The sequence below is a fragment of the Sciurus vulgaris genome, assembly GCF_902686455.1.
Source record: "Sciurus vulgaris genome assembly, chromosome: 2".
In the NCBI taxonomy this organism is placed as follows: domain Eukaryota; kingdom Metazoa; phylum Chordata; class Mammalia; order Rodentia; family Sciuridae; genus Sciurus; species Sciurus vulgaris.
The window spans coordinates 13,876,431-13,901,590 of record NC_136462.1 but is presented as its reverse complement, the minus strand read 5'-3'; the positions used below and the strand labels follow the sequence as shown (position 1 = coordinate 13,901,590).

Genomic DNA, 25,160 nt, shown 5'->3' with positions numbered 1-25,160 from the left:
GAGCTTGAAATATGTTGTTCCAGGCCCTTCTAGCTTTTAGAGTCTGGGTTGAGAAGTCGGCTGCTGTCCATTATTGGTCTCCCCCTATATGTAATCTGATGCTTTTCTCTCGCGGCCTTCAAAATCCTATCTTTATTTTGAATGTTAGGCATTTTCATTATAATGTGCCTTGATGTGGATCTGTTGTGATTCTGTGCATTTGGTGTTCTGTAAGCCTCTTGTATTTGATTTTCCATTTCATTCTTCAGGTTTGGGAAATTTTCTGGTATTATTTCATTGAATAGTTGTTCATTCCTTTGGTTTGTTTCTCTGTGCCTTCCTCAATCCCAATAATTCTTAAATTTGGTCTTTTCATGATGTCCCATAGTTCTTGGAGATTCTGTTCATGATTTCTTACCATCTTCTCTGTTTGAGCGACTTTATTTTCAAGATTAAATATCTTGTCTTCATTGTCTGAGGTTCTGTCTTCCAAGTGGTCTAGTCTGTTGGTGATGCTTTCCATTGAGTTTTTTATTTGGTTTATTGTCTCCTTCATTTCAAGGATTTCCGTTTGTTTTTTTTTTTTTTGAGAATCTCTATCTCTTTGTTGAAATGATCTTTTGCTTCCTGCAGGTGCTCTTTCAGCTTATTGGTATTATCATTCATTGCCTGCATTTGCTCTCTTATCTCATCCTTTGCTTTGCGAATCATCTTAATCATGTATAATCTGAAGTCCTTTTCTGACATTTCTTCTAACATACTGTCATTGGATTCTATTACTATAGAATCTAGATTTGTTTGGATCATTTTCTTCCCTTGTTTTTTCATGTTGTTCATGTATCTTCCCCTCTAGCGCTGCAGATCTGGGGTATTGCAGATTTCCCCCATAGGCTTATTGTGGCCCTATAGGTTTCTAAAACCCTTTCTTTAAGGGGAGATCAATATTAGCAGTGCCCAAATCAGACACTATGCAATCCTAGACCAAATAGCCCCTATGGGGACAATAACATCATGTAAATAAGGGAGAAAGTGACTCTGAGGGAACAGGTAAACAGAAGGAAAAGAAAGCAAGAAATGTAAAGAAATAAAAACTTAAATATTTTTTTTTAAAAAGGAGAAAAAAGAAAATCTACTGTATAATAGTCATATACTAATGAAACCTCCCAGTGTTCAGTAGCCTGATGTATGAGGCTACCTGACAATGAGTTTCAAGCCTCCAGCAGGCATCTCAGGATGGGATTTGCCCCACCCGAAGATCGGAGCTACGGCTTCCAGGATTATCCAAGATGGCTGCTCTGGCTTCCAAATGTGTTGGCAAATGGGGAGCTGCAGCTCAGAGGTGGATGTGGTCAGCTGGAGGTCCTGGAGACAGGATGCAGTTGGTCTGGCAGTGGTCCTGGAGGTCAGGTGTGTTTGGTGTGGTTGTGGGATCCAGGAGGCCAGGTGCAATCAGTCGGTCTGGGGTCCCGGTGATAGGGCGCAGTCAGTTGGTCTGGGGGTCCTGGCGGCAGGGAGCAGTCAGTTGATGTGAGGGCCCCAGAGGCAGGGAGTGATCGGTTGGGCTGACGGATCCTGGAGACGGGACTCAGTCAGTCTGGTCAGGGGTCCTACAGGGCCTGGCTGTTGTCTCAAAATGTCGGCAGCCACGTGTAATCAAACCTGCAGTTACTGTAACAGTGAACTTCCAGGCAAGAGCAGGTAGCTGGTTCTCCACTGGCGGTCTGCGGTCAATCTGCTGGCAGCTGTCGGAGGATCGGGAGGTGAACCTCGAGCATTGGATAATGGATAGGGGTAAGGCAGGCGATGGACAGGTGAGAGGCAGGCAAATGGCGGATGATAGACGCCTGACAGTGAGCAATCTGCTCTCAAAAAAGGCGTCGATATGCTGGCCTGATAATTATTTTCTAAGACACTCAGTAGGACTCTGGGCACAAGCAGCGTTGCTTGGGGCTCTTCTGATAACATGTGGCTCAGACTCAGCAAGGGCGATTCAATTCTACTCAGTTTGGAACTTACTACCTCTGTGGTGCTCCAAGAATTAGACAATATTGGGCTTGGGAGTTTTCTACCTTATTTTCTAGTGGGTTATGGCTGCTATGTAGAAAAGCTATTGGAAAAAAAAAAAGCTATTGGCTTTTTTGAGCAGATGAGAGATTAACAAAATGTGGTATATGTATACAATGGAATACTATTCAGTCTTAAAAAAAAAAAAGAATGACAGGTAGACCAGAAGACACAGAGACAAACCCACATGAATAGTTATCTCATACTTGACAAAGTCGCCAAAAACATTCACTGCAGAAGATAGTCTATTCAATAAATAGTGCTAGGATAATTGGAAATCTACATGAAACAAAATGAAATTAAACCCCTATCTCTCACCCTGTGTGAAATTCAACTCAAAGTGGATCAAAGACTTAGGCACTAGAACAGAGACCCTACACCTATTAGAAGAAAATGCAGGCCCAAATCTTCATCATGTCGGCTTAGGACCTGACTTCCTTAACAAGATTCCTAAAGCACAAGAAGTAAAATTAAGAATCAATAAATGGGATGGATTCAAACTACAAAGCTGCTTCTCAGCAAAGGAAACAACAAAGTAAGTCTATAGAATGGGAAAAAATCTTTACCACACACACTAATCTCCAGGATCTGTAAAGAACTCAAAAAACAACAACCCCCCCCCCCCCCAAATAACCCAGTCAATAAATGGGCTAAGAAACTGAACAAAAACTTCACAGAAGAAATGCAGTTGATCAACGAACATGAAAAAATGTTCATAATCTCTTACAATTAGAGAAATGCAAATCAAAACTGCTCTAACATTTCATCTCACCACAGTCAGAATGGCAGTTATCAAGAACACAAGCAATAATGTGTTGGCAAGGATGTGGGGGGAAAGGTACACTCATACATTGTTGGTGGTACTGCAGATTGGTGCAACCACTTTGGAAAGCAGTATGGAGATTGCTCAGAGAACTTGGAATGGAACCGCCATTTGACTCAGCTGTCCCACTCCTAGGTTTATACCCAAAGGAGTTAAAATCAGCATACTACAGTGACACAGCCACATCAATATTTATAACAGCTTAATTCACAATAGCTAAACTATGGAACCAATCTAGGTGTCCCTCTACAGTTCAATGGATAAAAAAATGTAGGATATATACACAATGAATATTACTCAGCCTTAAAGAATGAAATTATGGCATTTGCAGGTACATGGATGGAGCTGGAGAATATCATGCTAAGTGAAATAAGCCAATTCCCAGAAAACAAAAACCAAAAGTTTTCTCTGATATGCAGATGTTAATTCACAATGGGGGGTGATATGGAAGAATAGTTACTTTAGATTAGGAAGTGGGGGGGAATGAAGGGAGGGGGGCATGGGGGTAGGAAGGATAGTAGAATGAATCAGACATTACCCCATGTACGTATATAACTATATGACCAGTGGTATTCTACATATCGTGTAACCAGAAAAATTAGAAATTATACTCCATTATATATGATGTATCAAAGTACATTCTACTATCATGTATAACTAATTAACACCAAAAAATTTTTAAATGAAATTCTGCTATGCTACAAAATGGTTCAATCTTGAGGATATTGTGCTAAGTGAAATAAGCTCTGTACACAAAGACCAATACTGCATGATTCCATTTATATGAGGCACTTACAGTAGTCATAAACAAAATGGAATGTGGTTGCCAAGGGCTGGGGGAGGGCAGAGGAAGTTGTGTGGAGGAAGTCAGAGGGATTATACTCCATAGTAGTGTCATGGTACAGTTTCAGTTTTTCAAGAGGAAGACAGTTCTGGTGGAGGGATGGATGGTCATGGGTGCATGTCCTCTGAGTGTGTTTACCACTGAAATGTACCCTTAAAAATAATTAAGATGCTAAATTTTGTAATGTGTATTTTACCACAATAATAAAGAATGAAAAAACGGTGTCCTGCATTGAATGAAACGTTGTGTGGCCCATAGCTGTTTGTATGTTTGGATTCCAGTATGGAGTTCAGTAAGATGAAGAAAAATAGCACCAAGAAATTATTGAGACCCTGTCTCTAAATAAAGTACAAAATAGGGCTGGGGATGTGGCTCAATGGTTGAAATGTCCCCAAGTTCAATCCCTGGTCCCCCCCCCCCCCCCAAAAAAAAAGAAAAAAAGAAAAAAAAAGGTTACTCAAGGACTAGGGATGTAGCTGAGTGGCAGAGTACTTGCCTAGCATGCATGAGGCCCTGGATTTAATCCCCAGCATAAAAAAGAAAGAAAATTTAAAAATTACCAATGCTCTTTGTCAGAGCTGAAGAACAATTACACAAACATTTAAAAATCATATTTTAAGTAAGTAAAAATGTGGACTTCTTAGCTTCTTTTGGAAAAGATTAGATCAGGTAACAAGGGATCCTCTGGCAGGAACATCAGTGGGCTCCCTGGTCTGCTTCATCCATCACTGGAGCAGGGCAAGAACAGAGCACTTGTGGAGCTTTCCAACGCTCAGTTCTGATTCAGATCTGAGTGTGGCCTGAAACTGCATTTCAGAAAAGCTCTCAGGCGAAACAGATGCTACCAGCCCTCCCACCACACTGTTTGTTTGGTTTTGTTTTGTGCTGGGGATTGAGCCCAGGGCCTTGTGCATGCAAGACAAGCACTCTACCACCTGAGCTATGTCCCCAGCCCTCCCACCACACTCTGAATAGCCAAGCCTATGAATTTGAAATAAACACAAAGAAATAAAAAAGCAAACATTCTCTTTATTTAATAATCTTTGATATTTAAAATACAACTCATCGAATATCCACATCAACAATAGAATCCTCAGCGTTCAACAGTGCTTTGGAAGCCCGGCTTGGAAGGACCAGAGGAAGGCCTGTGTGTGCAGTAATGGCAGACAACTCTCCAAGAGAGAGGCACACACAAAGGAGGCTGCAGAGTTGGGTCCTGAGCAAACAGCACTGCCACAGTGCATTTGTATCATGGCCAAAAAAAGACAATGCCTTTTATTTCACATGTTTTTTTTTATACTACTTGAAGTTCAAATATTTCATTTATACAGAACAGTAATTTTTAAAAACTTATTCATAGTAGTCCAGTGTTGTAGAAATTAGGTAACCACATTTCAAATATGTTAAATATGTTTTCTTCTTTCAAAAAAAAAAAGCATTAAAAATATTCTGGGAAACATTCAACTTTAATATGCAAGAAACTGAAAGATGCCTAAGTAAATCAGGAATTTTTACACACATTTCACTAATGCTTCCTGCTTCCCACTTTCTTTGTCTATGAATCCAGTCTTAAAATGTATTTATACACTTATTAAACATACCAATTATCATAAATTTAGAAGTTATATTATTAGCATTAATACTTAAAATGCTAGATCATTTTGGAAAAAAATAAAAATGGCAGAAATATTTTTAAAAGAATCAAAATTCAGGAACTAACCACAATAATCTTTTTATTCGTGAAAGAACGAAAGTTTTTATTACGAATAAGACTTTAAAAAATACAAAAGTCAGTTCATTTCTTTAACAAAAGGAGGTTATAAAGGAACTAGGAATAAAGAAAAGGTTTTATTTTGAATAGGAAAAAAATGAAAAATTATTTACACTGCTGAAATGATTAGTTGATGTTTTTTCCTAATTAGTGTTACATATACCCCGTTCTCTATACTTGCTAGAACTCAGAGACAACAAACAATTCACTTTGAAAACACTAAAGCCTTTCTAATTAAAGATACAATGGATTTTTGGGGGTTGGGGGTGGAACCTGGGCTTTGAGGGTGCCATGCAAGGGCTCTACCTCTGAGCTTTACACACCTCTGCAGGCAATATTTTAATAGGAGGTCTCAATATTAATTATTGAATCCACCTACTTTTTTTTTTTTTTTTAAGGTGGTGGGGATTGATCCCAGAGCCCTACACATCCTAGGCAATCCCTCCACCACTCAGCCACGTCCCTAGCTGGGAATCATCCTAATAACTTAAAAGACCAAATTTTCAACTTAAGATTTTTAAATTACCATATTTTGATTATGCACTGAATCAATATTTGAATTTTCACAGGTACAATGACCAGTTTTAAGAATTTAGTAACTCTTGGCACTAGCATGATTTAAAAAATACTGTCAAACATGTAGACATTGAAAATGTGATTTAGGCTCTGACTGGAATAAAATTTATTTTATTCAACTTGCTATTAGATAAAACATAACTACTGGTAGTTTTGTTTATAATAAAAGTCAACTAGTTCTCAGCTTTCTTCTTCATTAACTTTGGCATCATGAATAAAACCTCAATTAAGAAAATCAAGTTTTAAAGAAAAAAGAAAAGCACCTCTTAAACCTTCTGTGAATTGTAAATAATTTGGCCAAGATCTTAGAATTTAGAGTTCACCTGCAGCAACCGATTCCACACAATTTATATTCCTGAATATTTGTATGTTATTTACTATAAAAAGTATATTGATGGTTTTGGATCAGAGGTTAACTACTCTGAATTCTTAAAACAGGTAATTCCTTAGTAAACCCTCAACACCTGAAAATATGAGAGTGGTATTTCCAAAGTTTGCTCAAATTTTACTTAAAATGCTAGCATCACCACTATACATATTTTATCTTGGTAATACAAATTATACATTAGAAAAATGATACTAATAGTTTAAATATTAAACATTAAGGTGTTCCCAATTGATAAAACAGAATGGAAATCTTTATAAAGTTCTCAGCAGGTTAGTGATTATGAATTTGCTTGTTCCTGACTTCCTTGCAGGTGGCTTACTATAAATGGCAGTTCCATAACAAATTTTTTGATGCTATTGTTATAAGCACTGGCATATTTTCATACTGGCTCATCGATTAAGATAAAATCTAAACATTCAGATAAATTTAGGACAATCCAAACAAGATGGCAATTCATAGGTGACTCTGGATCTGCCTCCCAAATATGACAATTTCACAAGAAACCACACAAATGCATCCAGTGTGGGCTCTGCTGTTTTAAAGTCCCTAACAAATAAAGGTCAAAATGCCATATTTTCTTAAGTGCTTTAACTAAGGCTTGTTAATATATAAACTTTGTAAACTCTATAAAGTTGAAACTTTAAATTCATGTTGGTTTTCTACTTTTAAGTAGCTCATCAATTCACTGTGTGAAAAGTTTAATGCAACTTTCCAAAGAGAAAAGGTTAAGGCCAAATATCCATGGAAAATATGGCTAGAACACTGGGGATAATTACATAAATGTTTGGTCTTAAAATGTTTATTTAGCTTTGTACATTTTGAGGGAGTAGTCTTATACTCCAACATCCCTTGCATTTCTGAAGTTTTATAATTCTGTAACATTTTCAATAATTAAATCTTCAGATTTTAAAATAAAACTTTAAAATTGTGTGAGGGAAACTTTGGAAAACTTTAATTGGCACAAAATAGTGACTTAAAAAATCTGTCCTAAGAAAAAGCTATTTCATAATCATAAATAAAAGATATTTTTCATCTCTTTTAGTTAGCAATAATCCTAGCTCAAAAAGCATTCCCTGATAAAATGTGTGCAGCCACAAACCAGTGGCAACACGCCATACTTGACATTTCTAAGTTGTCAGCTGAAATTTCTTCAAGTTTAGTTTATGAACAATGCAACATTTTTAAGGGCTTCAAAAAAGGAGTGGGAAGTGAGGGGCAGGGAGCAGATAACAGATGCCCATTAAGAGTCATGGTGTTCTTTTTTATTTTGGGGCCCTGGGGACTGACCCCAGGAGCACTCTACCACTGAGCCACATCCTCAGCCCTTTTAATTTTTTATTTTGAGACAGGGTCTTGCTATGTTGCCAAGACTGATCTCGAACTTGTGATACTCCTGCCTCAATCTCCCGAGTTGCTGGAATTACAGGCTTGTGCCATTGCACCAGGTGAGACATGGATAATTTTCACCAAAATCACATCACTATATTGATCCAGCAAGAAAATCTCTGTGCATCCCAATGTTTATCAAAACTAAGAACTTTCTAATTTACAGACTCATTGAGTACTGTGACTTCAATAACGCTTAAGCTATTTAAACATTATGCAAGTGTCATATCACAGTATAAATTTAAATATATTTTCATTAGTAAACTATTTCATGTTCCATATTACCATCTCTGGCAAGCTATACCTACTAAAAAATGTGAAGCAGACGTCTACATTCCATGATTCAATTGTAAATACAACACAAGGCTCCATCACGAAAGAAAAAATAAAATGAAACTACTACTAAAATTGAAGGCCAGATTTTATCTACCATACATTCATGGTGGGTACATATGTTAAGCCTTATGACAGAAGGAAATGCGCTTGCACACCATGCTTTTCGACATTCCCCAATTGGAGAAGAAAGGAAATAAGGCTCAGGAGAAAGGAATTACAACAAAGCTGAAGAAGTTCTGACATAATTGAAAAGACACTGATAAAGCATCTGAGAAAGCATGTGCTCACACATTAAAAAAAAAAAAAATGCTCATTTATTCTCAAATACTTGTGCAGAGCTGATTTCAGAGTTTAGGAATGCACCAAAGTCATAAAATAATGATCCCATCGTAGAGAGCTTAAAAAGCAAAACCTCAGAAAAGATTACCATCTCTCAAAAGAGCTGTAGGAAAACAATGAAGTCTAGCTAGCAAAAAAATTGTGATCAGAGAAAACAACAGGAGAAAACTACCAAGTGCACAACACAATTAGGTGGTGGAGAAAGGTTTATCCTTCTGGAACTAAGACTATCGTTGAGGCAGACAGACATTTTCCTGAAAGGCTAATTTGGTTAATGAGAAATACAAGCAGTTATTAGGTGATGAAAGTGAGCCAAATTACTCACAACCCAACAGAGAGAACAAAACCAAATGGAACAAGTTAAGTGGAAGAGCGAGTTAGTTTGGTCTGCAAAAAGAGTCAAGAAAAACATACTAATTTTAGATATGTTAGATATTGCACACAAAAAGAAAAAGAAACATTTAGAAACCATTTTAAAATTCTTTAATTGCCGTCTACCTTTTTGGCTAGTCTTTGGAGGATCATTATTTAGTGCTTCAACTGATGCATTTTTTTCACCTTCTCCTCATTGTGTTTGCAAATCACCCAAGGGTCTTATTTCCTTTGATGAACATTGTTCTTTGACACATTACCAAAATGGACCTTATGCTGTAATCACACAGGACAAGGTTGGAAAGTGTGAATATCTAGATGATTTTTTTTAAAAGGTATTATTTTTTTCCTTCTGTTTTCAAATTATTTTTAACAGTTTCTAAGGACATGGTCACAGCTGCCTGAAGCATGTCTTCTTCACTCATGGAATCACCTGTTGGGAAATAAACACACACAGTTCTTAAAAATTTCTAGAAAATTCTCAGTCATCAAAAGATGTACTTCTGTTTAAACACTAGTTTCCTCTTCCTTTTTTGACTTTTTAATTCAAATAAAGTAAAGTCACCTTTTCTGAGTTATATATATATGGTTTTTTTTCTTGGTAGTACAGGGGATTTAACCCATGGGTGCTCTACCACTGAGCTAGCTATACCTCCAGCCCTCGCCTTTTAATAACTTTTTTATTTTGAACAGGGTCTTGCTAAGTTGCTGAAGCAGACTTCTCCTGCCTCAGCCTCCTGAGTTACTAGGATTACAGGTGTGTACCATCAGGTCTAGCAGTTTTAAATCTTTGATAGATGCATGGAGTTGTTCAACCAACACCACCTCAAGATACACACCTGTTTCACTACCTGCAAAAATTCCTTAGTGTCCCCTCTCGGTGGTTAATCTCCAGTCCCTAATCTCAGGAAACCATTGATATGGTCTTTGTTGTTTAATCTTGTCATTTCCTCCATGTCATATGAATAGGATTATACAGTAAATATGTAGCCTTTTGAACATGGCTCTTTTTTCACTTAGCATAATGCATTTGAGATTTATTATATGTATCAATAATTCATACTTTCTAGAAAAACTTTTAATTTTGAAATAATTGTCAATTCACACAAAGTTTCAAAATTACAGCGTTATCATGTACCTTCAGCCCAACTTCATCTAAGTTAAATTTTATAGAACTAAAGTTTGGCCAGGCTTGGTGGTATATGCCTGTAATCCCAACAGCTCAGGAGGCTGAGGCAGAAGGATTGCAAGTTCAAAGTCAACCTCAGCAACTTGGTGAGCCCCTCAATAACTTAGTGAGACCCCATATCAAAATTTAAAAAAATTTTTAAAGGGCTGAGATGGCTCAGTGTTAATGTTAAAAGCCCGGGTTTAATCCTGGGTACCAAAAAAAAAAAAAAAAAAAAAAACCCAATCCAGATACTGACATTAGTGCAATGTGTGTAGGTCTATAAGACATTTATTACACATTGTGAATGCACCACCTTAACAATGGGTAGGGCCCAGGGTAGAACCCATGGAAGAGCACTTGCCATGCATGCCTTAGGCTTGATTTTAGCACTGCAAAAACAACCAACCAAAAGACATGGCACCACTTGAGTACCACAAAATCTTCCTGCTAATGCTTTGTCGTCACCCTACCCCTTTTCTACCCCCTCCCTAACTGCTGGCAACCTCTAATTTGTTCTCTATGTCCATACATTTTGTGATTTTTAGACTGTTACACAAATGCAATCAAACAGTTTGAGACCTTTGTAGAATTTTTTTGTACTCAGAACAAAGCTCCTGAGGATCTATCTAAGTTGCTGCGTGTATTGGAGTCAGTTTCTTTTTAACCCTGGGAGTAGTATTCCTTGGTATAGATGTTTAACCATTCACCCATGTAGGACATGTTGGTTATTTCCAGTATGTATTATGACAAACTTGCTATGAGCATTTGTGTGCAGGCTTTTGTTTGGACATACATTTTCATTTCTCTGGTATTAATGCTCAGGAATGTAAATGTTGGGTCATATGTCAGTGTATATTCAGTGTTTTAAAAAATGGCCAAATTGTTTTCCAAAGTTAAAAGAAAATGTAGAAAGTTTACTTCCCTTTCCATCCCTTGACCCTCCCCCTCATTTGTCACATAATTGCCTTCAATATTTTCTCTATATACACTGAAAATCAATTATTATAATTCTTGCTTCAACCTTCAAGCATAATTTAGAAAATTCAAAAGAAGAAAGTCTATTGTGTGTACCATACTCTATTGTTCTTCCTTCCTGAAACTCCTTTATTACTTCTTTTCTGTTTTGAGAGGTTGACAGGCCTGCTGGAGGCAAAAATATCTTCACTTCCCCTTTATTCCTGAAGGACATTTCCCTGGCTATATAATTTGTGTTTAGTTTTCTTTCAGTACTTGAAGAATGTACTTCTCTCCAGCCTTTATGATTTCTCATGAAAAATCTGTCATTCAAATTGCTGTAGAAAAAGTTGTTTCTATGGCTGGGGAGATAGCTCAGTTGGTAGAGTGCTTGCTTTACAAGCACAGGGCCCTGGGTTCAACCCCCAGCACTGGGGGGAAAAAAAAAAAAAAGTTACTGGTTTCAAGGTTTGGGTCTTTGGTTTTCACAAGACCAATTTTGGTAAGTCTTGGTATAAATTTTTTGGGTTTAGCTTATGTAAATTTCATTCAGCTTCTTCAATCTGTAGGATTCTGACTTCTGTCAAATTTTGGAATTTTTCAACCATCACTTCTACAAAATCTTTTTCACCTCCACCCTCTTTCTCTCCTTTGGAGAGCCATGACACAAATGTTAGGTCTTTTGCTAGAGTGCCACATATCTCTAAGCTCTGTTCAGTTTTTCCAGTCTGTTTTCTCTGTGTCGCCCAGAACGGGTGATCTCATCTCATCTCATCTGGTACCAGGAAATGAACCTAGGGGTGCTGAACCACTGAGCCACATACCCAGTCCTTTGTTTGAAAATCTGAGACAAGCTGGCATTGTGGCTCAGTGGTAGAGTGTTTGCCTGGCATGTGTGAGGCACTGGGTTCACATCTCAATACCACATAAAAACAAAGAAATAAAGATATATGTCTGTCTACAACTAAAAAAAAAAAAAAGTTGAGACAGCTTAGGGCCTCGCTAACTTGCTGAGGCTTGCTTTGAACTTGTGTTCCTTCTGCCTCAGCCTCCCGAGTCATTGGGATTACAGGCATGCACCATCATGCCCAGCTAAAGAGATAATTTCTATTGTTCTGTCTGGTTAAGCAGCCTCTTTTGACTACAGAGAGCTGCTTTCTGGGGGTGCTTTTCTCTCAGCCTGTGCCTGTGGCTTCTCCATACCAAGTCCAGGATATCTGAAGCAAAAAAGAAAATCCAGGCCATTCATGGCCATGTCACTCCTCTGATCCTGGGGGCCTAGCCACACTGTCTTCTCTCTGCATTTCAGGTTGTTTACTTCATACAGGTATCCAGGGTTCTTCACTTCACATAGCAGGAGGAACAGGAAAACACACGTTTGTTCCTTTCAGTCTTGGATTCTTTGAATGCACCCATGTGACTACCCATTCTCCACATGAAGGCCACCATGTAGGCAGCTTCCAATTTAGGGCCACAATGAATACAGCTGCTGTACACATCCACATGCAAGATTTTGTGTAAGTTTTCTTTCTTTTGATTACATAGCTAGGCGTTAAAACTCCTGGGTCACATGGTTAAGTATACATTTAAGTCTACAAAAAACACCATGCTGTTTTCCAAAGCTTCTGTACCACTTTACATTACCTCTAACAGCATATGAGAGTCCGAGTTTCTCTGAGCCTTGTCACTGTTCAATATTGTCTGCTTTATTTGTTCACAAAGCCATTCTTATAGGTATGTCACAGTATCTCACTGTGGTTTTAATGTGTCTTTCTCTAGTGACTAGTGATGCTGACCATCTTTCATTGTGCTGCCTATCACTGTGTTATTTGGTGAAATGTTTTTTCAAATGCTTCATCTATTTATTGAGTTGTTTTCTTTTCATTTGTTTGTTTTTTCCACAATTCCACAGTGCTGGGGATTCGAACCTGGGCTGTGCGTGTGCGAGGCAGGCACTCTACGTGAGGGGCTATATCGTCAGCACAAGTTGTTTTCTTATTGCATAGTTTTGAGAGTTCTTTGGAGGTTCTTACAAATCCTTTGTCAGATACAGCTTCTTTACTTCTACTACCCATATTTGACCAAAGTTTAAGAACTATTAGCCAGGCATTGTGGCGCACACTTGTAATCCCAGCAGCTCAGGAGGCTGAGGCAAGAGGAGTGAGAGTTCAAAGCCAATCTCAGCAAAAGCGAGGTGCTAAGCAATTCAGTGAGACCCTGTGTCTAAATAAAATACAAAATAGGGCTGAAGTTGTGGGTCAGTGGTCCAGTGCCCCTGGGTTCAATCCCTGGTACCCCCATTCCCCCCCCAAAAAAGAACAATTAAACCAAGGCCTAGTGAGTAACTCTAGACTTCCTGCTGATCTATGGATTATACTCTAATTTTTTTAGTTTTCTAGGTACTAAACTGTATTTGCTTTTCCATCTATTCATATTCACTACCTCTGAGGAGTTTCTGGAGAATGTAGTAATTTTTGTGAAGTTACAAGTACTATGTTTATAATTTTAAAACCAAATAGTCATTGAGAACTCTAGTCTGCCTGCTTTTTTTTTAATTTATTTTTTATCTGCCTGCTCTTTAGACCAAGGAAATTTACTAGATTATGAATTCAATTAACAGTTTTATTAGGACTAAAGAGGAAAAAGAACATATGAAGCAAAAATTACACGGAGGGCTAGGGTTGTGGCTCAGTGGGAGAGCATCTGCCTAGCACATGAGGAAATGGGTTTGAGTCTCAGCACCACATAAAAATAAATGAATAAAATTATAAAATAAATATATATTTTATATAAATATATTTATATATAATAAATATATATAATAAATAAATAAAATAAAGTTATTAAAAAGTCACATGGAGTTTGTGTATCAAATAGAGCATGCAAGAAACAAATGTGAAGATTAACAGAGAGCTGTACCTAGATCACTCCCGAGTGCTCCTGAACTTGTGGTTGGCCTTTCACATGGATGTGAAACCTGACCTGGTGGACCTACTTGCTGCTGCTTCTGCTGTTGCCTGAAACATTCAAAAGTGAATGTGTGTTAAAAAAACAATCTAAACCCAAATAAAGCAGGAGAAAAATCTTTTCACATGAAAAACTTCTGTAAATCAAAAGTAGTCACTGGCATGAACACCCCAAAATGCAGCAAGAATAATCAGTCTGATAATTAAAAGTATACAAGAATTCATAGTGTAGAAGTACTCATCCTAGGAAACCTAGATATAAAATTTGAATTTATCAGATCAATTAAGAGATAGGCATTTTCACCAAAAATAACTTATCATACATAAGAGTCACTGGTATTCTTACACAAATGAGCATTGGTTTACAAATCCTTAATATTGTTAGAAGTCACTGAAAAGTGACTCTGAGAAAATAAAGCACCTCGAATTAGCATGTGAGTTAACACGCTCTTTCCCGCTGAGCCCCTTCTTATCCTTCAGGTCTGAGCTTCTACATCTCCACAGATGCCTTTCCTGACCCACCACCTGGTGTTCTACCTCATGACTTCATTTTGTTTGTTTATTTTCATTACTTCATTTTAGTTCTCAGCATAAACTTATCACCATCTGATATTATTCTCTTTGGTTTCTTTTTTAGGGTATAAGCTAGCAAGAATACAAACCTTGTCCTTCTAATCTGTTTCTCTAGTGCCTACGTCTGTGTCTTTCACATAGCAGACATTCATCAGGTACTCAATGAATTAAAGACATCAAAACAACTATTTAACATGTATTATCAAGCTTTCAGTAGTGTTTATTGCGTTAAGTTCCCCTGTGTTTTTTAAAGTAAAACTAATGTCTTAAAAATCCATATTTTAAAAAACGTAATCATGACAGTTACTATGTAAAATACAGGACTGAAGCTGAGTGCAGTGGCATACACCTTAGTCCCAGCTACTTGGGAAGCTGAGGCAGGAAGGAGGATCCTTGAGGCCAGAAGTTTGAGACCAGGCTGGGCAACACAGTGAGACCCTCTCAAACAAACAACATGTAGGAGTGTATCCTTGTAATTAGAAAACACACATTGAAGTATCAAGAGTCCATGAGAAATAATGCATGTTATTCCCAAATGGTTCAGGAAGCTTAACAAGTAGAAAATCTGGGTGGAGGGAACTGAAGATACAGGGAGCCCTGTGCAATTTCTGCTTTTATGTGTACCTGAAATTATTTCGTATATAAAAACACATACACAGAAAATTAAAAGCCATATTTTATAAATGGCTGAGAATCTGAAAAGCCTTTAAAAAGGAACCAGAACTTTAAAACTATCAGCAACACTATTAATAGAATGGCACATCCCGCCCCCGCCCCACCGCCCGGAGTCCCTCTCAACCTTGAATTTTAAATGTGTGCAACAAAGAAAATTCAATCAGTGGTAACTCGATTTCTCCCTGTTGGCCTGAGACAGAACACTGACACAGCACAGGTGTACCACCCACCGACGTGCGTGGCTAATGGTGCCCGCGTGGACAGTCTCCTCCACTGGTGCCTCCTGATTCTGAACCATGAGAAAGGCAGACTTTACGGGGAATTCCTGGCACATCAGATGGCTCTCCATGTCTTCTCCCTTGCACTCAAGAATGTATGTCAGAATGTCAGGGAGTGATAGTTTGGTCAGCAACTCAGAGGGATAACCTTTACCCTACTTTTTATTTATTTATTTATTTTTATGGTGCTGGGAATTGAACCCAGGGTCTTGTGCTTGTGAAGCAAGCACTCTACCAACTGAGCTATATCCCCAGCCCCTTTATTTTTTAATTAATATTAATGACATTCATAATCATACATATTTATGGGGTTATTCTTTTAATTTATGAAAAAAGAAAAAAGCGACTACCAACTTTGAAACAATCTTGACACCTTTCAGCTGTGAAAACACTGAGATGGAACATGTTCAAATGGAACTCAACATCTATTCCCACTGTGCCTTCTAATGTGCCTTTAGTATTACAGAGGCCACTGAGCTAAAACCTGCATGAACAAGACTCCTTTACAGATAGGATTCTGGTCACAAATTAAGCCTTTGCATGAGATTATGAAGGCAGAAATGAGGTACGGCCATCTTCCTGCTACCTGGGATGCTCTCTGCTGGTGAGCAAGGTTACGGAGATGCAGTCCCTGAATTTGGCTTTGTGCCTGTCACTTTGGTGCCACTTCACATTTTAGGTAAGTGCAGCATTGGTTTCCTGACACCAGGATCACAGCTGTAACACTGTGTTCTTGAACTCAACATCCTGATTTGCCATCGTCCTAACAGGGCAGTAGTTGTAGCTATTCCCCCAAGTTTAACTCTGGTACTCCAGAGGCCTGGCCTGCAACAGCATCTCCCACTTTTCCTAAGACTTTAAGCCACTAATTTCTGTATCAAATATTTCTATATTAAATACCCTTAATGGTTTCTGCTTCTTAAATTGAACTCTGATAAATTTTGTCATGCCACTGAAGTGATGGCTCAAAAAAGTCACAGCAAACTACCTAAAGGTAGCTGTTCAACTTCTCAAATTTCATCTTCAGCCTGCCTGCCTTCATTCCAACCTCCACCCTGTCCATCAGGGTGACCCAGAAGTCCACCTCTGGCTCCAGGGCCTCCAGCAGTCACTTATACATACATGAGTGTACCCAGTACACTCTTCCAGCTTCTCCTAGGTGGGCAGCAGCAGCACCTTCTGGAGGAGACTGGGTACTGACAAAGGTCTGGTCAGTGGCTATGGCAAGGTTGGTGGTATGGGGGGCATCACAACCATCACAGTGTACTAGAGTGTGCTGAGGCCCCCCTCAAACTGGAGATGGATCCCAACATCCAGACTACGTGCATTCAGAAGGAGAAATAGATCAAAACTCTCAACAAGTTTGCCTTCTTCATTGATAAGATGTGGTTCCTGGAGCAGAAGATGCTGGAAACCAAGTAGAGCCTCCTATAGCAGCAGAAGATGGCTCATAGCAACATGGACAACGTGTTTGAGTGCTACATCAACAATCTTCAGCAGCAGCTGGAGTCAATGGGCCTGGAGAAGTTGAAGCTGGAGGCAGAGCTCAGCAACATGCAGGGATGGTGCAGGACTTCAAGAATAAGTATGAGAATGAGATCAATAAGCATAAAGAGACGGAGAATCAGTGTCCTCATCAAGGACGTGGATAAAGCTTCAAGGAACAAGATATAGCTAGAGTATCATCTGGAAGGGCTGATTGATGATATCAACTTCCTTAGGCAGCCATATGAAAAGAAGATCCAGATGCATGTCTGCGGTGCTGCCCATGATCAGCAGCACTCCCTGGACATGGACAGAATCATCACAAGGTCTGCACTCAGTACAAGGCCACAGTGAAGATCTGCTGATCTCTGAGATGAACTTCAACGTGAGTCACCTCCAGGCGGAGACTGAGGCCTTCAAAAGTCAGAGGATATACCTGGAGGCTGCAATTGCTGATGCTGAACAAGTTTAGGGAACTGGTCATTAAGGATGCCAATGCCAAGCTAGCTGAGCTGGAGGCCGCCCTATAGCAGGCCAAGCAAGACATGACATGACAGTTGGAAGAATAGAGGAGCTTATGAATGTCACACTGGTCCTGAATATTGAGATCACCACCTGCTGCAAACTGCTGGAAGGCAAGGACAGCTGACTACAGTCTGGGATACAGAACATGAGTCTCCTTATGATGACCAACTCAGGAGGGCTGAGCTCCTTCCAGTCCAGCTTCACCTCTGGTGGGGCTCCAGGTCCTTCAGCTGTACCAAAGCCATGGTTGGGGATAAGACTGAGACCCACAATGGGAAGCTAGTGATTGAGTCCTCTGATGTCTTTTCCAAGTCCCTTCCCAGCCTCCCCTCTCCTGTAGCTGCCCTGGAGCCTACAGGGGAGACAACTGTACAAAGGAAGGGAGGGAACAAGAGACCCACCCGCCTGAGGCTCAGTCCTGGTCCTCAGCACCCCCACCTCCCTGGGGGAGGTCTACTACACCCACTGTTGCCCATGCTCTCAACCCAAAACCAATTCATTTGTCTTTTCCAAAATAAAACCTCGGCTGGCCCTGCCAACCAAGGGGAAGGAAAAAAGTTACAGCAATCCATGTCCATGAAAATATTTGTGTCCTTCCTTATTGGGAAACACTGCCTTTAGGCAACAGAAAGAGTCTGCATTGTTGCAAACTATACTTGGAGAACACATTAATAATGCTAACAAATATCTATGGAATACAGTTTACAAAACAGTTTATATCCACTGATTAATCTGATGCTCCTAACACACAAGTTAAAGCAGATTTTACAGTGACATGTCTGACAGAGTAGAATTTTGCTTGGGGGTTTTATGACAGGTAAACCAGATTAAGAAATTACTGCTGGAAAAAAATGTCCTGGCTATGAAAATATTTAGCAAATCTTAAACTATAAATTTGTAATAGTATTTTAAACACAAGAAAGAAACCCCATAGTATGCTTTATACACAAATACTGTGGTTACTATTCTAATCATGAAGTTTCAAATATCCAGTGGTGGGTCGGGCGGGACCAAAAAACAAGCACCAGGATCAGTCTGGGGAGAAAGAACAGAGACTGATGAACTTCAAGCCAAGTGCCCTAAGCTAGAGAGATAAGGATCCATCCAAGATAAGTAATCAGGAATTTTAGTGAAAGGCAAATATTAGTTCTCAGTTCTTAGAGTTATTTTATACAGTTCTGAATGCTAGCCAATGTTAAAAACAAACACCAAGAAGTTAAGCTCTTAAACTCAGCAACATATGACTACATGACAGTGTTCTCTAACATTTCAAGTTCCCACCAGTATTTTTAAGGTTAACCAGGAGAAAGAAGATAACAGGTTAAAGCTGATAACCACCTTTAACCCACAATCAAGACTATCCTCCAATTAGGAAGGAGGCACACCAATACCTGGATGCTTTAAAAGGGGTGCAGGATTGACCAAAACATCCTTTTACTAAAAAATTTAAAAAATCCTAGTTTTTGCTTGTTATAATTACTTAGTCATTACTAAATTAGCTTCAATACTATTAGAAGTAAAATTGATAGTTTCACATTTTTAATCCAAAAAAGTCTAAAAAATGTGAAATGTAAATAAAAGATGGATTTATTTTTATACTTGAGATGTTTTCCTTTTCTTAGGTATACTATGAATTTTGTAGTTTTCTTATAAGGTATATATCTATTTGGACCATTTGATTCTGGACAAAAGAAAAAAGGTCTGAAATAAATGTGGTAGAAGTATCATTTAAGAACTGTTCTGAAAAGCAATTTAGAAATCTGTACTGAGGCCTTAAAAATGATCTCATCCAGTAACCCAGTATCTGACATCCTCAGAGTAATTAGAGGAAAAGATGAGAAAGACGCACAGAGTCAGTACAGGGATTGTTCATTGCACCATTAGTCATAATAGCAAAAATCAAAAGGTTTAGAAATAAGATACATCCATTCACTTTATGAAACACAATGTAGTCTATTATATGAAGAATCCTACCAACATGGGAAAATGGGTATAGCTAACATACAATATGTATGTCTTTGTGTGACAAGGTACCCAAATACTAAAATTGGTTATTGAAGGGAATATGCTTTTAATTTTGGAATTTCTTAAAATAAATTTGCTAGAATATTAGTTTCATCCACTTAAGTTGCTTTAAGTTATTTTTAACACTAGATATTTGATGATATGGAATTTTTATTAATAATTATGTGATTATTTTGTGAGAAAAGGATTTAGCTACATGTTTTGAAAATCTGTGTATTTTAGAGAGACATATTAAAGTTATGAATTAGGTAACATGAATTAAATAATATGCCTGTGATTTGTTACAAAATACTCCAGGCCTGGGAACAGAAGAGTGGAAAGAATTGAGAGCTGGGAGCATAAAAAAAAAATGAGGTTGATCATGTGCTAACATTTATTAAATCTAAGCAAACAGGGGTTCATTATACTAGTTTCTCCATATATGTATAAATCTGAGGTCTAGTATAATTAAAAATTAAGTTAATTTTAAAATTAAAACGTGGCAAGCACTATTTTAAAATTTTGAATATAATTAAATCCATAAATCTACCACTGAATAAAGACTAGAAATATCTCACATTAATAGGATGACAGCTGATCAGAACTTTCTTTCATATACTTCTGAGTTGTGACTTAAAAAAACAGAAAAGGAAAAAGTAAATATTATCTTCATTATACCATCAGATGTAAAATGCTCCAATATTTTAGATATCAATAAAATAATGCCCATTATGATTGTAAAATGCCTCTCAATTTCAGAGATGTAGAAAAGTAGATATATGTACATCTTCAAATTGATGAAATACAGTAACTAATGGATGGGGTTCAGTCACTGGCCTTTTGATCTGACCCAGATCAGAGAATCTAAATATCTATTAGACATCTTGATTTTATTTTTCCTTTAAAAAAAGAAAAAAGAAAAAGGGAAGAAGAATTGTAAATGATAGTTATTGAAAAGGGAAATATTTTTCTAGGGTGAAAATTTCTTTTGTGAACACTTTATAAAGCTGTACACAAAATATGGTTTTAGGAGTTAAAGATTCAGATTTGCAGTTTACTTCTGCATCCCTGAGGCTGACAGGCCTACAGGCTCCATCTACAGTGGCAATGTGCAGGATGATGAACCACCATCTCTATGTGGAAGTGCACACTACCTCCAATGCTATTTCTCCTATTAACTAATTCTGCACACAAAGGATCAACAGGCATTGTTCTTCCCTTGCCCTAATCCTATTTTCCTTTTGATAAACAAAATTTCACAAGGTTTATTTCGCTTTATTTCATTTAAATTTACCCAGTATTAGGGCAAAGTTTTTCCCTAAAACTACATTCATTTTATACTTTATTTGCTGTAAAAAAATTTTAAGTACACTTAAACATTCATAAAGTTCAGGCGATAAACAGACATTTACAAACAGAAAAAATAGCCAAAGCAAATATTAAATAAGCAACTTTTAATTTGTACCAACTACTTTACTTTTCAAAGTAGGCTTCTCTTCTTTTCCGCAGCTCTTCTGAAGTAAGATTTGTACCTGATGTTTGGGGAATATCTTGAGATATATTTCTGGAACTACCTAAAACCAAATTAAAACAAAACAAAAGCAATTGTTTTATTCAATAATTCAAGAGATGATGCTCATTCTTTTCTGAACAAGCTTTTAAGAAGCTTTCTTCTTATGACATATTCTGCTCCTACTCTGTAAACATCGGAAGAGCTGTGAAAGCCTCATGGTTAAGGTGTTCCAAGTCTAATCCACATCTGCCACCACCAAAGCGGACACCCAGGTGTGACGAGGCAGTTCTGAAAATAAAGTCCAAAGAGCAACCTGGCATGAGAGGCCACGAGCTTCACACTTGTGTGCTCTCTTTAATTTATTAAAACAATCTATACCTTCAAAGGCAAGGTGTTCCTCAAACCTGCATAAGGCAGATGATCCTAAACAAACCCATTCTTGATCCTCCTCTCAACATCTGGTACTACAACAGAGATTCTACCAAACTGTAAACTGGTAAAAGAAAAGAATTTTATAAATACACCTCTGATGATAAAAGCTGGTCTTTGTCCATTACTAGGCTAATCCAACAGGGCTTGACTGGTAAAAACTGGGACTGTACTCCAAATGGAGTATTCAGAGGAATGCCTGGAGGCATGAAAAATTCAGGATAAAAACTATCTTTGTATAAATGGAATCTCAATTATACTTAGACTTTTAAGGAATTCAGTTGATGAGTAATTTCATTAAGAGTGTAGAAACCAATTCGTATGAATTAGATTGAAACAAAACTACAAAATAAACCACTTCACACTTAATTAACCACTTTGAGCTACGTCGGCATTTTTCTATGCCTACATTTTGGAGAGGACAGATCTTTTTTTTTGTTGATGGGTTTATATCACTAAAAAAGTGGGCCCACCAAAAAGCAGGATTAAGCGTTAAGTTGCATAATCAGTAAGTGTTGGATTTGTCAAATCAATTTATGTTCTCAGTCCAGCCCTTCTATCACATCCAATGACATACATTTATGAAGGAGCTGGTTTGGATAAGATTACCCTCAATTTACTGTTGTGTTAGTATAGTTTAATAGCCAAATAAAATAACAATAAATTAAAATATAATCACATTTCTTAAATAAAACTAATATAGTCCTAATATAATATAGGTTGTAAAAGCAATTTATGTTACAAGAAATCTAAAAGAAAAGTTGATTGTACATAGCTTCTGCAGTAATTGTCAAAGAACTTCTACTAACAATACACTAACTTCCAGGTAAGCTAAGAATAATCTGAGCCAATTCTTCAAATATAAAGTACACAGTACAATATTTATACCTTGCATACTGAGTTGAATAGCCCTGCGAAGATCTGCTTCTTCATCCTCCAGGTCAATTTCCTGGCGACTTAGTGCCAGAGCCCTCTGCAAATCCTCCTCATCTTCATCTAACATTCCTGATCCATCATTTGCTTCTAAGACTCGTTCCAGGTCTGTTCTAAGGACTCTAAAGAACAAAAGCAATCATAATAACTGCTGCCTAGTCTTTGATTTTAAACATAATATGAAGGCATTAGCAAACTAAAGATTTTAAGTAAGAAAAAGTTTTGTCAGATAAGCTCTAGTAATATGAAGGTAGTATCATAATGTGAATCTAAGTTAATACATTTAAGTAATTCAAAGAGCTGGTTCAAACTGATTCATTAAACTTTGCTAAGACATAAATTCTAGCCAGGTGCAATGCCATGCACTTATAGTCCTGGCTACCCAGGAAGCTGAGGCAGGAGGATGGTGAATTTGAGGTCGACCTGGACAACAGTCAGACCCAGTCTCTTTTATTAAAAAAAGAAAAAAAGGGGGGGCTGGGGAGATAGCTCAGTCGGTAGAGTGCTTGCCTTGTAAGCACAAGGCTCTGGGTTCAATCCCCAGCACCCCCCCCCAAAAAAAAAAAGAAAAAAGAAAAAACAAGAGGGCTTGGGGTGTAGCTCAGTGGTAAAACACATGCTTGGAACCTGATTCAATTCCCAAACATAAACAATCAATAAAATTTTAAAAGTAAAATGAAAGGCCTAAAAAAGAGCCCTCACTCTAAAAGACCACACATTCAATGCAAGCAAGAAAATTTAGTTCTTGTAATGAAATACTGTTTTATATTCTATACTGTAAATACCTTTGCTCTTTTAGTTGTGCTAATTCTTCTCCAATAAGTTTTGGTCGATGCATCTGTTGGACCCTTATCATCTGCAGAAGCTGGTCAGCTTCACAATCTGGTAGATCACCCTTAACAACAAATATAGAATAACCTAAAAAAAAGGCAAAAATAAACTAAAACAACTAGCAAGAGATTCAAAACTGACAGAGAGGGAGCATAGTATCAGGGAGCTGAAGATGCAGAAAGAACTGGGTTCAAATGATGATTCTCACATGTATTAATCTAGGCCAAATTACTTAAGTCCCTGAGCCTCAATTTCTCCACCTTTAAGACTCAAACAGCAAATTAAACCCCTGTCTCTCACCCTGTACAAAACTCAACTCTAAATGGATCAAGGATCTAGGAATTAGACCTGAGACCCTTCACCAAATAGAAGAAAAAAGTAGGCCCAAATCTCCATCATGTTGGCTTAGGACCAGACTTCCTTAACAAGACCCCCATAGCGCAAGAAATAAAAGCAAGAATCAATAAATGGAAGATTCAAACTAAAAAGTTTTTTCTCAGCACAGGAAACAATAATGTGAAAAGAGAGTCTACGGAGTGGGAGAAAATCTTTTCCACACACACTTCAGACAGAGCACTCATCTCCAAAGTTTATAAAGGACTTAAAAAGCTTTCCACACAAAATACAAAGAACCTAAACATTAAATGGGCTAAGGAAATGGGCAGACACTTCACAGAAGAAGATATACAGGTGATCAACAAATATATGAAAAAGTGCTCATCATCCCTAGTAATTAGAGAAATGCAAATTAAAACCACCCTAAGGGCTGGGGAGATAGCTCAGCTGGTAGCGTGCTTTGCCTCACAAGCACAAGGCCCTGAGTTCGATCCCCAGTACCGCAAAAAATAAATAAATAAATAAAAAATTAAAAAATAAAATAAAACCACCCTAAGATTCATCTAACTCCAATTAGAATGGCTATTATCAAGAACACAAGCAATAATAAGTGTTGACATGGATGTGGGGGAAAAGGCACACTCATACATTGCTGGTGGAATTGCAAACTGGTGCAACCACTCTGGAAAGCAGTGTGGAGATTCCTCAGAAAACTTGGAATAGACCCACCATTTGACCCAGCTATCCCACTCCTTGGTTTATACCCAAAGGACTTAAAATCAGCATGCTGCAGTGATGCAGCCAAATCAATGTTCATAGCAGCTCAATTCACAATAGCTAGATTGTGGAACCAACCCAGGAGTCCTTCAACAGATGAATGGATAAAGAAATTGTGGTATATATACAGAATGTAATATTACTCAGCCATAAAGAAAAACAAAATTATGGCATTTGTTGGTAAATGGATGAGGTTGGAAACTATCATGCTAAGTGAAATAGGCCAAGCCCAAAAAACCAAGGGTCGAATATTTTCTCTGATAAGTGCATGACAATATATAAAGGGGGGGGGGGGGTGACGGGGAGAAGAGAAGAATGAAGGAACTTTGGATGGTTTAGAGGAAAAAGGGGTGGGAGGGGGTAGGGACAGAAAAACAGTAGAACGAAACAGACAGTATTACCCTATATATATGTATAATTACATGAATGGTGTGAATCTACATTGTGTACAACCATATAAATGAAAAGTTGTACCCCATTTGTGTACAATGAATCAAAATGTGCCTGTAAAAATAAAAAATATTTTAATTAAAAAAAAAATCACTGTCAAAAAAAAAAAAAAAAAAAAAAAAAAAAAAAAGACTCAAATAGCCATTTCCCAGAGTGACTATGAGAAACAAAGGGAATAGTTTATTAGGGCCCTATTGATATAGCACTTGATCCAACAGACTACTCACTAAATAGGAACAGAGAGGCAGTTTAGTAAAGGAGTCGGGGAGAGTGAAGGATTTAGACTTGGACTCTGTGGGTTCAATCCCAGCTCTTTCCCTCCCCGCCTGCATAGTGTTGGTCCATCATTTTACCCATCTGTCTTGATTTCTTCAATGTTGAA

At 37.8% G+C, this 25,160-nt stretch overlaps 1 protein-coding gene across 3 annotated transcripts in view; it reads right to left on the bottom strand.

Moving 5' to 3' along the window:
• Nucleotides 1-4,719: 4,719 nt before the first annotated feature.
• Nucleotides 4,720-25,160, bottom strand: part of ATXN3 (ataxin 3) — a 38,632-nt gene continuing 18,191 nt past the window's right edge. For 2 of the 3 annotated variants that reach the window (XM_079127640.1, XM_079127642.1), the window contains exons 7-11: nt 23,170-23,302; nt 22,340-22,506; nt 20,975-21,083; nt 13,923-14,020; nt 4,720-9,311 (exon numbers count right to left, since the gene is read on the bottom strand). In XM_079127640.1, the coding sequence (XP_078983766.1) occupies nt 20,983-21,083; nt 22,340-22,506; nt 23,170-23,302 (401 nt within the window). In that variant the 3' untranslated portion in view covers nt 4,720-9,311; nt 13,923-14,020; nt 20,975-20,982. Of the gene's footprint in view, nt 9,312-13,922; nt 14,021-20,961; nt 21,084-22,339; nt 22,507-23,169; nt 23,303-25,160 lie in introns of all 3 variants that reach the window. The other variant, XM_079127641.1, reaches the window with a different exon arrangement.